Source organism: Corythoichthys intestinalis, chromosome 12, assembly GCF_030265065.1.
Source record: "Corythoichthys intestinalis isolate RoL2023-P3 chromosome 12, ASM3026506v1, whole genome shotgun sequence".
NCBI lineage: Eukaryota > Metazoa > Chordata > Actinopteri > Syngnathiformes > Syngnathidae > Corythoichthys > Corythoichthys intestinalis.
Window position 1 is genome coordinate 49,098,075 of NC_080406.1, and position 15,018 is coordinate 49,113,092.

At 37.6% G+C, this 15,018-nt stretch overlaps 1 protein-coding gene across 35 annotated transcripts in view; it reads right to left on the minus strand.

Annotated features, from left to right (window-relative positions):
- The window catches only part of clasp1a (cytoplasmic linker associated protein 1a), a 119,528-nt gene that overhangs the window by 27,689 nt on the left and 76,821 nt on the right, over positions 1 to 15,018 (minus strand). For 25 of the 35 annotated variants that reach the window (XM_057853042.1, XM_057853061.1, XM_057853054.1 and 22 more), the window contains 8 exons: positions 10,844 to 11,088; positions 10,006 to 10,069; positions 9,565 to 9,728; positions 9,386 to 9,464; positions 9,158 to 9,301; positions 6,695 to 6,844; positions 6,249 to 6,355; positions 1,388 to 1,513 (listed from right to left, as the gene is read on the minus strand). In XM_057853042.1, the coding sequence (XP_057709025.1) occupies positions 1,388 to 1,513; positions 6,249 to 6,355; positions 6,695 to 6,844; positions 9,158 to 9,301; positions 9,386 to 9,464; positions 9,565 to 9,728; positions 10,006 to 10,069; positions 10,844 to 11,088 (1,079 nt within the window). The remainder of the gene's footprint in view (positions 1 to 1,387; positions 1,514 to 6,248; positions 6,356 to 6,694; positions 6,845 to 9,157; positions 9,302 to 9,385; positions 9,465 to 9,564; positions 9,729 to 10,005; positions 10,070 to 10,843; positions 11,089 to 15,018) is intronic. The other 10 variants (XM_057853058.1, XM_057853057.1, XM_057853079.1 and 7 more) reach the window with 1 other exon arrangement.

Consider the following 15,018-nt stretch of genomic DNA (forward strand, 5'->3'; position numbering starts at 1 on the left):
TCCGATGCACACAATTAGATATGGAAGCTGATATACTAAATGGACATAAATTAATCTGGTGGCGTTAGATCATGTTCTCATCACCTTGATAGTTTAGTTTAAGGAAGTAATCTTACGTCAATGTCACATGATTGATTTTATGAATTTTTACATCAAGTCTTTCAGTGGTGGAGTAGCGCAACCATCAACCAGTAGATGAGCTATAACAAAACGGGAAACTTTTCAAATAATCACAAAACCGGTATGTACAAATGACAAACAGGCAACAAATAAAGAAATAAGATATATTAAAAGTACATATAAACACAGTACTAACTTATAAAGGTTTATTAAATGAATTAAAAATATGTTGATAATAGAGATGTCCGATATTATCGGGTAGCAATTTAAAATGTTATCGGATACTTTCGACATCGGTTTTTCAATTTCGGTTTTGGGCCAATATGCATTTTGCTTTTGAAATGAGTGTAGAAGCCTTCTGGTTTCGTACAAGGGCTGGTCACAGACTGCACAGCAGTTATGCTTATTGACTATTAGATGTCTCCAAACTAAGATGCTTGGGATTTGTTATTTGAGCAGACCACTTGCATTCATGGTGCAAAAATTAAATGAACCATAAATGATTAAAAAATTAAGAACGTGTTACGTCCACGACCGCATATACCGGTATCGGATTTTTGGAGATGGACAATATTGCTATATCGGCTATCAGTTAAAAAGTCATTAACTGATAACTCTGGTCAATAATCTGAGAATAAATAAAATTGCCAGAGAGTGTAGTCGGCGACAGTTTAGCACGTTGCCTCCTAGTTTTGAGATCAAGGGTTCAATCCCGGTCTCTGGCCTTTCTGTGTGGAGTTTACACGCTTGGGTTTTTCTGGGTACTTCGGTTTCCTCCCACATTCTAAAAACATGCATGGTAGGTTGAATGGACAGTCACTCCAAACTGTGACTGTGAGCGTCAATTGTTGTTTGTTTATATGTACAATAGGATTGACCAGTAACCAGTTATGAGTATACCATGCCCATAATTAGCTGAGATAGGTTCCAGATACATGTGAGGCTAACCCATATAAATGATTGATGATTGGGTAACTAAATAAAAATGCCTAAATATTCTATTTGTGGTCTTGTAAATAATGACCATTTAAAATTCAGTCATTGAAAAATAGCAGTCTGAGAATAGCTAGTGACTAAAAATGATATTCTAAAACTTCTCTTTAGATGTGAGATGATAGTTCTTTTTTTTTCTCAATAGTCTTTTCTCATCTTATCAAAATCTTCAGATGAAAAGGTAGCATTCATCAGTGGTAATATGCAGTATACAGACAGCAAGACATTGGATCCAGTTTCATCACTTATTTTCCTCTTCCTCCCACCTAATTACCTGGGTGAATGTGCTCTTCGCAGGACCCTGAAAGAAGAGGCAGCAGGGGTGGAGTTAGGCTGAGGAGAAGGAGTAGGGGCAGGGGCTTGCTTTGCCAGTCCGTCAACACCCCAACCCCATAACCGACTGTTGCCACAGCACGGTCGGGAGGGAAGTCGGACAGACAGTGATGTGAGAATGAAGAATGAAATTAAACAATAGGAGGAGACCGCAAGACAGACAAGACAAGGTGGGAAGGTGGTGGTGTTAATTGGAGGAAGAGAAAAAAGTGTGCAGAAAGAGAAAAGTCAAAAATAAACTAGTCTTGAGTTATAAAATTGAATTTATACTTTAGATTTAAATATTTCACATACTGTGGCAGTAAAAAAGTTTGGGTATTCCCAAACTTTTGCCTGCCACTGTATGTTCATAATAGTGTCCCATTCAAGTACGCAGTAGCATGCAAGTCTGGGGTGTGCTCAAACGTTTTCCTGCCACTGTAGACATCTCATAAAATAAAACAAAGCCAATATTATTACATACTTTCAAATCAAATTATAATAATTCCAGCCAGATTATAGTCCCTTTACTGACAGAAATGCCAACCTCTACAATCACCTCTCAGAAACATTCATTACATGCTTAAATTATAAAATACTTAATATACTGTACCACACTTTGGAAATACAAACTTATAACCATAAAAACTGTCTTCATTAACATATGACTTGCACATTTTGGACTGTGCTAGACATGCATTAATTTGCAGCATGTGTGCAGGAATACTACCTCAAAATGTACAGTATTCATGCACCAACCATTCCCAAACACATCAAAGATCGGGACATGAAGTACAGTGAACAAGCCCTCAAGAGACATTAAGAATTATTTGACAGGGACGAAAAGGAAGGCGGATAGAGGATTGTTTTTTTCAGTGTGCTGGAGCAGGCTTTGCAAAGATGATAGAGAGTATGCCTACAGGTATATTTTCACTACAGTTTTTTGCTAAGTAAAAACCATATGAGAAAATGTCTCTTAAGTCTAAGCACGTTTTCATTAAACGTTTTTCAAACAAACGTCGTAACACTCGTGAAGTCTCATCCCGCAGTATTTTCGGTCTCCTCGTCTAACCTAAACTTCATGATGATATTACCGGGACACATTCTCCAGATACTGCGCCACGCCTTCAAGTAGGGGGCCGTCCCACACTCCGCTTCAGTCAGTCTCAGTTTTTCTCAAACACATGCAGCGATCCAACACCGGATTTAGGTTGAAAAAGTACGAAATGTGTACCACATACAAACAGGAAGGATTGTATTAGGGCTGCAGCTATCGAATATTTTAGTAATCGAGTAATCGACTGAAAATTCTATCGATTAATCGAGTAATCGGATAAAACAAATATATTTTTAGGTGAAGAGCAATTATAAATATACATGAGAAAACAAGACATTTCATCTAATCTTGAACCATTTTCAGTCAATCAATGTCTTTATTTTCAATGTATATTGTTGAAAACAGCCAACAATTGCATCTCAGATGTAGCTAGAATTAAAAAAAAAAAAAAAAAAACTAATTCACTGCTTTCACTCAAAAAACTTTTAGATCTTATTTTTTTTTTTAATTATATATATATATATATATATATATATATATATATATATTACCTAAAAATGCCGTTACGCTTGATAACACACATCACTTAAAAGTTAGGATTTTTTCCCACGTGTTTCAATTGAATTTCTCTTTGTGTCAAGCCATTTTTAAGTTCTAGTTAAGTTTTAAGTTAGTCTAAACTGTAAGTCCTGATAGAATTTTGAGTTTTTGCAGTGTTCAAAATAAATGTATGATACAGGCTGTACTGGAGCACATTAGGGACCAGTGCGACTTGGTGTTTTATCCAGCAATGACTACTGAGCTAAAATTGATAGTTAGCATGATAAAGTTTTTATTTTACACCCTCATCACTCCACAATGCTATGTTATGTTAAAGCCTGTATGTAAGACACGTTAGCCACGCATCGACAGTGGTCATAATTAATTGAAACCTAGCCCTCCGCAGGGCTAACTTTACGTGAGCTAGTAGCGACAGTAACGTTAATCTTATTTATTAGCGCTTAGCGCTCTTTACTAGCGCTTAGCGCTGTACTGCTTTAAGATGGCGGCTGTTTAATAACGCTGCCCAGACGCGGCCGAGTCTGTCATTGCGCATCTAGTTCAACATACATGTGATCTTTATGAGACGCATCAGACGCGAGCTGTTACCAACGTAGGATCGTGCGGGCTAGTATTTGGCAACGTCGGCGTCGTTTGTGGCGGCTGTCAGCTGCAGTAAGTTTTTTTTTTTTCCTTCTTCCTCTCCGCACGTGACAGCGCGTTGTCCCGCATTAAAAGTAGTCCGAGCAAAACGTGATGCTTAGAGCTGTCAAAATAAACGATTACTCGAGGTGAATAAAATTACTCGGATCAGTTTTTAAACTCGAGTTACTCGAGTTGCTCGAGTACTCGTTTCAGCTCTAGATTGTATAGACCCTAATCACATGACGTCACAACCACGCCTCCGCGCCATATTGGCCGTCAACTCGTCGTGTTGACGCATTACCGCTACGTAAATTCCTCCTATTATGGCGTGTTTTTCTGCTCGTTAACATTAATAATCAAAATGGTAAAGGCGTGTGTGGCGGTTGGTTGCAATAACAGAGAAGATAGACGGAGAGACTTGAAGTTCTACCGTATTCCAAGAGACCCGGAGAGGAGAGCGAGATGGACTGCTGCAATTTTGACGAGAAAACTGGGCTCCAAACGATTACCACGGATTATGTAGTAGTCATTTTATATCTGGTAAGATGCATTTAATATATATTTAGAGGGTTTTGGGCTGACAACCACAATTAAGATCATTGCGAGGCTAATCGCCGACAACATACAGTTTCAAATTCAAGATGCTTATTTCTTCCACCATCATTACATTTTGAATAATGTTTAGCTGGTACCAAGTGAAAGAAGCTAGCCTCGTCTACGGATCATCAGTTAAACAGGTGTGTCCAAACCTTTTGCAAAGGGGGCCAGATTTGGTGTGGTAAAAATCCGGGGGGCTACCTTGGCTGATTTACATAGAACAATATATTTAAACAAATTTTAGCAAGCCCTTCTGTGTGTCACATTTGCTTTAACATTTTTTATAATTCATAATTTCAGCAGTCTCGTCTTTGTGGCGTTCTCTTTCGACACTCGGGCTCTTGCGAAATACTGCTGCTGTGAAATCAAATTAGCTTCAAGTTGCTATAATTTCTCGCTGCGTATCTTCCCTGTAATGTTGCCGTACATGTCAGCGTGTCCTGTTCGGTAATATCATTATCGAGTCACATCGAACTCTTTGAAAACAGCGACTGTCTCTTTGCAAATGAGGCACACAGTTGTTGCGTGTTTTATTGAAGAAATAGTCCAATATCCACCTATCCTTGAAGCGTCGGCCATCGCAGTCAACTTTTTTTTTTATTGATTGTCGCCATTTTTGAAAATTGGAAGTAAAGGGTCACACGGGGTAATGTTGCTTAGAGTGCTGCTCTTAAAGTTTTTCAAACTTTCGTGAGAATAGGCTGATTTTGTGTAGACAAGACAGTTGTAGATATCAGGGTAGCAGATGTCAGGCAGAGAGGGCGAAGACAGCGGGTCGAAAAATATCGATTTAGGCATCAAATATGGATCTGGCAAATGGATAGACTGAAGCTTTTCCACATAACGCCTTTTATGCAACGCATCCAATGAGTTTACTGTGTCTGAAAGAACAGGGGCTTCCAAGAATTGCACTATAAATTGCACGACAAATTGAAACCATTTAGAATACGGATAAACAATGACGGACAATATGGCGGCCAGATACAGCGACACGTCATTCTGTGACGTTGGTGAGTAGGGTCTATAACGCCTGAGTTATGCTCCCGCATTGCAGTGACGGCGCAGCGACTACGGCGTCATTCGACATTCAATGGTTCTCCGGCCATGTGACGTGTTGCTCTGTAATTCACCGCTAGGTATGTCACGTCCTGTGGTTTATAAATTCGAAGGTTTTTCCATTGTGCTATCCAAAGTTTTAATATTGAAATATTTGACAAACCTCGTGAAAACGTCAAAAGTTTTTATGCGATATTTGAGTGGTTTTGTTGAAAATCATGTGATCCCATTACCAGTTTTTATAGTGAAATTTTTGTTTTACGAATTACTACCATATTTTCCACACTAAGAGGTGCACGTTCGATGAATGGCCTATCTTTAAACTGTTTTCATACAGTATATAGGGTGCACCGCATTATACGGCACAATAATAGAAGTTGTTGGGGTTCAATTATGCATCCACTAGATGAAGCTGCGCTAAAGGGAATGTCATGCCACAAAGGCACATCGGATTATAAGACGCACTATCTGCTTTTGAGGAAATTGAATGCTTTTAGGTGTGCGTCATAGTGTGGAAAATACAGTCGTTATAATGATAGTTCTGTAGTTTAAGCAAGCCCTACAAATATACATTCAAAAAAATTGTGTTGCATTGTACTTTTGCAATATACTGTATTTACGAATTGAAACTTTAAAATTTTGTTCGAAATTGCTCAACATAATTAGCAGCTTATTAGCATCAGAGCAGCATATTTACATGTCAGGTTATTCACTTGACAGAAAAATTGAATCATATGTATTTCTGTATGTCTACAAGAGTAAATACCTACTGATCAACCAATCACTAAAGAGAGGCTTTTCGGTGATGAGTAAAATCCAGGTGAAAAGGGATTTACTTGAGCACAGTACTTATGTTGTGAGAAATACAACACATTGACGCTTCTTCACAAGGCTGATTCCACTTTTGTGGAATGTTTAGCGACTGTACCTTGGAGACATTCCTCCGTGTGAGCAGTTGGTAGGAGAGGTGAGTGGACTGGTTCGATTGGGTGTGTGTCGAGCTGCCATGCGACCAATGGTGTTGCTTGGAGACCCCTAGAAACATTGACCAAAAAGATGAAATCATCTTTAAAAATGTTTTGGTTTTAACCATAAATTGACATGCTTTTTTATTTATGTTATGTGTTTAGGCAACATATCAATAATGCAAATAAAAATAATTATGATCATTCTACGTATTGCCAAATTTTGGTCCCGTATGGCTATTACAATGTATCATGGTGCTTGTTAAAATGTGCCACTAGTTTAATAAATAACAGTTCATATTGGTGTTACAAATAAAACCAAAATATGTGAGAATATTTATTTCACTTTTCTGTAAAATTGTGCCATGGAAGAATGCCATATTTTACCATCAGCATTCACTCAACTTACCACACTAGCACTGCCATTACTTGAGTTTTTCAAGTGGTTGTGCAATAATTTGGTGGCGCCATCCTGGAATGTTTTAGGCAGAGCTCCCAGGAGCATAGTAAACTCTGGTGTGTTGAGTTCAAATAATGATATCAGGACAACTTGGGCTGCCTAAGGACAGTGGGACACATGGAGGAGAGATGCACATGCATTTAATGGTCCAGACTCCACTTCAAAAAAGATATAACAAGAAAGTGATGTCTCATAGGCAAAGGACAAAAACTGTTTACAATACAAACTGATGAAAAACACACACCAAGATTATTGGAAAGTTGCACAAATTACTAAAATCCATTTTCACTACTTTTTCAACAACTAAATGAATATTTACTTGAAAAAAAATCAGTGCAGCAGTGGTGGACCCACAAACTACTACTACTACAAACTGAACTGAGTTAGAAGCCCAATTAAACACATTTGCAAAGATTATTTCTGCAACTATAAATGACTGATGTACCCTTAACCTACTGGATGCCAAAATTGATGGATACTCCCCACTCACTTGTTTTACTTGAGCACTCACTTTTCCTCAAAGATCATTTTCATTTGCTCCATACTGCTAATATATCTGGTACAGTATGGCTAAGTCAATAAGTATACAATAATAAACAACACAATGCAAGTAGAGGACTACAGATGCAAGGAGTGAACAACAGGCAAAGTGCAGTTAGTCAGTAAAACCAGCATACCCAAGCAATGTGCAATAATTCTGAACTAAACAATTAAATGTAATGCTTATCTGATATTAATTACCTGGTTCTATCAAAATTGTTTGGTGAGTAAACCATTCACAAAGGCAGGACTCAAATTCTCAGCATGTTATCAAAGAATATCAGTGAGTGTGTGAATGGGCAGTGGTAAAATAGAAATGGTATAGGAGGTTTCACGCTGTCTTAAGTGTTGGTTAGGCAAAGAACAGTCGGGGCTTGAGTTGGAGATGGTTCTACCTGCTTACACCTCTCTTCTATGTTGCACTCAACAGACAGAAAAGATGTAGTACTGATTCCGCCAGCTAGTTCCACACTCACCCAGTTATGTAGTGTCTGGGGCACAGTTGCAAGGCAGAAAGCATTACAGAAAGGCAACAGTCTTTCACCTTGATATTTGAATGCACTAGTAGCGTGCCTCTTATTTTTTCCACAAAGATCAGGGATTGTCCAACAGAGCTCAAATCAGCGTTCCCTTGAATTATTTGTAACCGTTCAGTTTCTTTCTTTTTTTTTTTAATAGCTTTCGCATACTTCATTTTTTCATGACAAGTTGACAACCATGTCAAATAATTTGCAGTGTAGTACAGATTTAAGCGTAATGGTTGTATCTAATGTAGCTGGAATAATATCTCTACAGGTAGTCCCCCATTTACGAACGAGTTCCCCTTTAAGTACACCTCAAAATCTCAAACACCTCTCAAAACCTCAAATTAACTGTCCAAAAGCATGTATTATACGTCATACTAATAAGATAAAGTAAAAAAAAAATTAACTGTGAGATACGAAATTTAAAAAATAAATAAATAAAATAAAGCTATTCGGGCCTTACACGTGAGTGACTTGCTTTGCTGAGGGAAAAGGGTAAGGGGTTAGGGTTTGAGAGGCGAAAGAAGGGGGATGTCATGGCCGCTCAGGTCACTGGCATCGCCTCTCTTAACGCGAGCCCGCCGTCTGTACTCAGTAAAATGGATCAGAACTTGCAAGAGGAGTCGGCGCCAATGGAGAAGCAGCAGCAGCAGCATGAGAACAAGGTAATGGGACCTGATGCCACCAGGAGCTGCAGGACAACGTCAACACTACTGGGAGAAGAAGGGTTCCTGACAAGGCAAGAACTAGGTACTGTTTACGCGACTTGAAAAAAATAAACAAAATTATAAAAAAAAAAACAACAAAAAAAAACTGGCGGCTCCGGCATCATAAAGTCGAAATCACGCAAGTTGGGTACGTGATTACCAAGGGACTACCTGTATTTCCACATTGCTGTGTGCTCAACATACTACTTTTTCCATTAATGAACAGGTACTTTTTACTTGTGTCTTATTTGTTTTGAAGCAGATTGACCACGAGTATAAACCGCGGTTCACTTTTTAAAAGTATATACAACAGTTAAGACGAATGGAGTTGATCCAATATAAATACTTTTACATTTACTCATTAGCGGTTGAAGAATTCATAAGATGAGTGGAATTGTTACCTTTTATTTTGGGGGTTTATCCAACATGGAAATGAAAATATAGGCATTGAGATATACTAAGGACTTAAGCATGATGTAATGCATAACACATGTGGCACGAGACCTTTAAATTTCAATACATTTCTATTCATTTTGAGAACAAAAATATTCTTCACTGTATAAACTAAATAAAGAAAATCCTTAATTTTCTCATCAGGTCATTTTTTTTTTTATATGAAAGTACATTTAGAGTAGCCCCACCTTCCTGACATCAGAGCTTTTGGGTTCAGTGGTCCAAGTGATGATGCGTGAAACAGCCAAGCGAGTCTCACTGGAGTTGACAAAGTCTGCTGGGTCCATTTGCCGAGCCAAACACTCTATGTACTTCAAAATAGCTACCTTGACCTATAGGGTAACAACAACCAGTCAGTGATAGGGCTCAAAGAGCTGCACCAGTCGACAACCACATTTTTTTCATTTCTAGAATACCTTGAGGTTTGGTGTCTGTGTCTGGTCGACAATGAATCTCATTAAAATATTGAACTGTTGATCAAATGGGAAAGACTCCCTGACAAGAAATGAATATAATTTACAACACATACATTTGTGCATCCTCATTGCAAGATTATTAAGACAGATTTAAGCTCTAGCTTTAAAAACATGCAAACCTTGTGATATCCAGGGCCTTTTGGACTTTGGCTTGGACTGATCCGAGTAGATCTGCCCCCATCTTCTTTAGTAACTGGGTGAGAAGGACAAACAGCCAGTCCTGCAAGTCCTCTCGATGCACTGTGATGAAATCCACTAAAGTTTCTAGGAACATGCTGAATACCTAAAGCCATACAGATGTTAAGAAATTAAAAACAGTATTGATTACAATGACTTCAATGGTCAAATTCAGTTAATGTTGTGTTAATTGGTTAGAACAGACTTACTCTCTATTACCAAATCCACAGCAAAGCAGGCCATGCAATAAGAGACAGTATATTAGTTTCAAAAGAATGCCATTTTATCATCACAAAATTAAAATAATAATAATTGAAGAAAAAAAAGAATACAGCTCTTAGTTAATAGTGCAAATGTATTTATAAATACAGTACATAGTTCACCTTGCTGTGTGGATCTGCAAACATTCTTGTGAAGATTTCACATAGTCTCTTCAGCTCTACTCGACTACATAAAAACAAATACAAGAAGGCACCAAATTAGTACACAATTCCAACAAGTTAACACTATCTAAATTTACTATCAATCTTCCATCTCAAACGGAGTGTTCCTAAAAAGAAAATAATTATGGTGATTTATGTTAAGATTAACAGAAGTGTCAAGATACACTTCTTAATAAATTACATTACAGAAGCTGGTCTCCTTATTTTTCTCTAAAGCACAATATCGATCAATCTTCAACGGCTTATATGGAGTCGGGTCACAGGGGCAGCAGTTTCAGCAGGTCAGCATGCTTGGACAAGTTTGGTTTGGAAAACTACCCTAATTCTAACTTTGAATTATGGTGGGAAAATTCGTTATTTTGTAATCATCGAGTGATTACTTACAGTACATGTTACTTACAGTATATTAAACTGCTTGTGAAAACTCTTAAATAAATCTGAGCAAATGCCAATACATCCCATGAAAGTACTTTTTATCAAAGTCATGCATGTTTTGAGGACTAATTTATCTAAATTCATGTTCAAAATGTTTTTAAGAAAATAAATTAATTACCCAACTATCAAGACTTTTTTAAGTCTACGATTAAGCCCTCTCCGTACAGCAGCCTTTTAATAACGCAATAAAAGCAACCACAAACAGAGTATTCTAAACTCCCAAGTGGCACATCAAAACATCAAGCATTTAAGGCATTCAGATTTACCATCCTGCGTGTCCAAATAGCAGAACAGGAATAGAAAACAAAAAAAAAAGTTAAAATTTAGACTCTTCCAAACCCACCTTAGTATTCTTTGACCCTTGAGCAGATTCTGCAATCCTAGAAGGCCCTCCTTCCGCTCTGACCAATTGGAGCTGGCACAGTGGTTCAGTACTTCAGCCACATCCTCAGTCTGGCGAAGATAATGAGGGATACCACCATTTCTTGAGCCATAAGAGCGCTCTGAGCAGGCACTGGAAGCATCACTGTTGGCATCATCATCGGAGTACATTCCTGGTGATTCGTACCGCCGTCTCATTGGCTTTCGCTGTCGGAAAAATGAAAGGGAAACATATTTACATGTATCATTATTGTAATGTTAATGCCGGTCAGTGAGGAAAAGAAACTGGAAAATAAACACAACTGGTTACCCACTGGCATTTAAGGCAGTCATTATGCTTTAGATACACCGCACATGTTTTTTGCATTGAAATAAGATTGAAAAAGAGGGGGTCGTTTTATATTCGCGGTCTAGACGTTATACCCATTCACGACGCTAGATGGCGCCAGATATCATTGAAGCGATGTTTTTTAATGACAGATCTCAGCTACTCTCCCCATTCACGACGCTGATGGCGCCAGATATCTGTGAAGCAATGTTCTGTCATGACAGATCTCAGCTACTCTGAAGTTTAACCAGTTTGCATTATTTTATTGCAATGTTTTTCCTTATTCAGATTTGTTTCAAGAGAGTTACAGTTAGACTTCACTTTGATGGTTTTGTTGTTTTATCACAATAGATTGGTTTATTTACATTTCAAAAATCAGAAGCCATTCATTTACAAATGTGATTGCACTTTAGTTTACATATTTAAATGTTCAGATATTGAGGCAAAATGACATGCTTTTTCTCTCAAATATATTGTTATAATCATTTGTTTCAGATGTACCTTAATTATTTTCTGTATAAAAATTAATTTGGTTTTCAAAAAGTCTTTTTTCCAAACTTGAGTTTTGAAAACGAGGGGGTCGTCTTATAATCAGGGCCGTCTTATATTCGGGCCAATACCGTATATTTCTCTTGGGCAGTCAATTAGTTAATTCAGTACCATAATTTTCAGACTACAAGCTGCTACTTTTTTCCGTCATTTTGAATCCTAACGTTTATAGCTCGTAGTCTAATGCGTCTTGTTTGTTGATTTATTTGGGTTAATAGGTAACACTTTCTTTGACAGCGGCGTCTTAAGACTGCCATGTCATTATAATGACATGACATTATCATGAGCATTAATGACAAAATGAATCATGTCACTGACTCCATTTATGTCCAGCTCGGATTTTTTACATCTATTCAAAAGTGAGATAATTTGTCGAATGACCCAAAATGACAAGTCTTGAGCATTTATTAATGCTCATGGCAGTGTCATGTCAAAGTTATGATGGTGCCACTGTCATATAAAGTGTTACCAAGTACCATAACTAGCAATTAATGAAACAAAGGGAAAATTAACTGAAGAAATAATTAGCAGAGAACGTGAATTTTGATTGTTATTTACATCTGTAGCGCAGCAATGTATGCTAGGAGGCATGTTGGACCACAAGAGTATTGACAGCAGGTGGCAGCAGACGTTTACTGCCTCGCCCAAGGGAGCAGTGAGGGCAAAATGAAGTTTCTGGAAGCAATGAAAGCTTCATGGTGATTCATTTGGTCTTACGACAGTCTTACGATGCCGCTATCAAATATAGTGTTACCGGTTAATATCTTTCGGTGTAAATATCCCATAATAAAGTGAGGAAATCCCATAATAAAGTGAGGAAAGGTGCAGCGTATAGTCAAGTGCAGTTTTTCTATGAAAAAAAAAGTATCTGAACCTTTTGGAATTTCTCACATTTCTGCATAAAATCATCATCAAATGTGATCTGATCTTCGTCAAAATCACACAGATAAAAAAAGTGTCATTTAATATTTTGCCAACTTCTCTGACTGTCGATTGAGGAACATCCAGACTTTTAGAGACGGTTTTGTATCCTTCCCCAGCTTCAGTCTTCATACAGCTCTTTTGACCGACCCATGATGCACATCAGACAATGCTTCTCATCAAGACAATTCTTACCAGGTGGGTGTTTTATAGTGGGCAGGGATGCTTTAAGCCACTCATCAGTAATTGGGCCCACACCTGATTTAAATTGTTTGGTAAAAATTGGTTGCAATTGCTGTTTAAGTCTCCTTAGGCAAAGGATTCACTTAGTTATTTTTCCTCCTTCTGTCATTATCTGCATGCTATCCTCATTAAAATATGAAAAACTGTAAATGTTTGGGTGGATTTAATTAAAGCACACACTGTACATCTGTGTGATTTTGACAAAGATCAGATCACATTTGGTTATATTATGCAGAAATGTGAGAAATTCCGAAAGGTTCAGATACTCTTTTTATACCACTGTATATTTCATAGGCAGCCGAGGTAAATGGCAAACTTTGCCAGTACTGAGTTATTACTAAAATATTCACAGCATTTTATAACTTATCAAAAGCCAAGCAGAGTCAAGCAGTGAACTTGGGTAAGCACATATTTAGATGAAACATCCAAGTACAATGCATGGCATAAGTATCAAAATTAAGACTGTGCAAATAATATGTGAACAATATGAAATAATGGCAAGTGTAGAAAAGCTTCACAGATTTGGAATTTAGATTTACTGAAACATCAAGCAAAAGAAGCTTAAATAAATGATAAATAATTAACACGAACAAATGTGTTACTCTTCCGTTAAAGAAAGAAAAGCCTCGCAAATTTGAAATTGACAAATATCTTGGGGCAATGACTAGAACCTTAAGTAATTAAAATATACCTCACTTAAACGCTTTGGTGTCCTTTTATCAGGCTTGCGACATAATTTGGGTTGAAAATTATTAAACTAGCAAGTGAGCATGATTTTGGGATGCAGTTGTATCTGTGCTGTTGTGGTTTTTTAACAGTATAATTGCTAATTGACTTGGTTGGCTCTCTGAATAAATCAACAGCACATTTCAGCAACATTTTGAGTTTCTCAATTTGGAATGTAGAAGAGCACATACATTTCTAATATGCCTGCACAACATATCTTTTGAACATTGGCATCGCAATGTGAGCATGCGCAATAGCCCCATCGCATGACGTGCGATTGTTATCGGTTTTTGTTTTTTATTGGAAACTTTGTTTTTCTTCATAAAAGCAGCAATTGGGCAGAGACATGGCTTCTTGGATCCCTTTCATATACAGTACACCAATCTTCATCACTCACAGACTGGATTTAACGGTATCATATTAACACTAGGGATGTCCCGATCACATATTTTTGCACCAGAGTCCAAGTCACCTGATTTTGAGAATCTGCCGATACCGGGTCCCGATCTGACACCAAAAAAAAAAGGTGTTTTTTTATTTAGTTAGAACAGCCTCTCACTTAATGAACAATGAATGACTTGCCACAGCACACTTTAGACTGTGTACGAAGCTTAACGATGATTGATTAACACAGGCCTTTGATCGTGGAGCTACCTCTCTCTCTAATCTCTGGCCAGATCAAAGCAAAAAACCTGTCGGTCGTCGTTAACTTTAAGTACCAAACGCCAGCTGCACTGGTGACAAAGAAAACTAGTTTGGTTGCACTGCTTTTCAGAAGGGAGGGTGAGAGGCTGTGCAAGCATGAAGCAGAAAAACAAATATATTTTTTTTAAATTAAAAACCCGATCCTTTTCACCCGATTCCGATCCTCTGAAAAATGGCCGAATCGGCCAATATGGTCATAGTGAGTCAACTAAAGTCTTCCCAAACAGAGCTATTCAAGTTGGGTGAAAAATCTCCTAGTTTTAATATCGCAATATATATTGCAACATATCGCAAACCCCCCAAAATCGCTATGTCGGTTTTTTCCAATATTGTTCAGCCCTAATTTCTAATTCACCCTAAGTGTGGAGAGTCACTGACATAAGAGACAATTTTGTTGATTTCATAGATAACTAGATATTTAGAGAAAAATGGACACACAGGGGCATGTAGATTTGAAATGTTTGTCGCCTTTTAAGAGCCTTGAAATGCCCTCACCATTTGGCACTTATTTTATAGTGCTGATCTTTATATTTATTGAATAAAAAAAATGTCTGCAGATGGAAAGCTTGTTTTTCCGGTCATATTTTACTGACAAACTTTGCATACATTTACATTTATTTTGGGCAAATGTTGGGACTTTTCAGTGTCACATTACAGCGATCCCT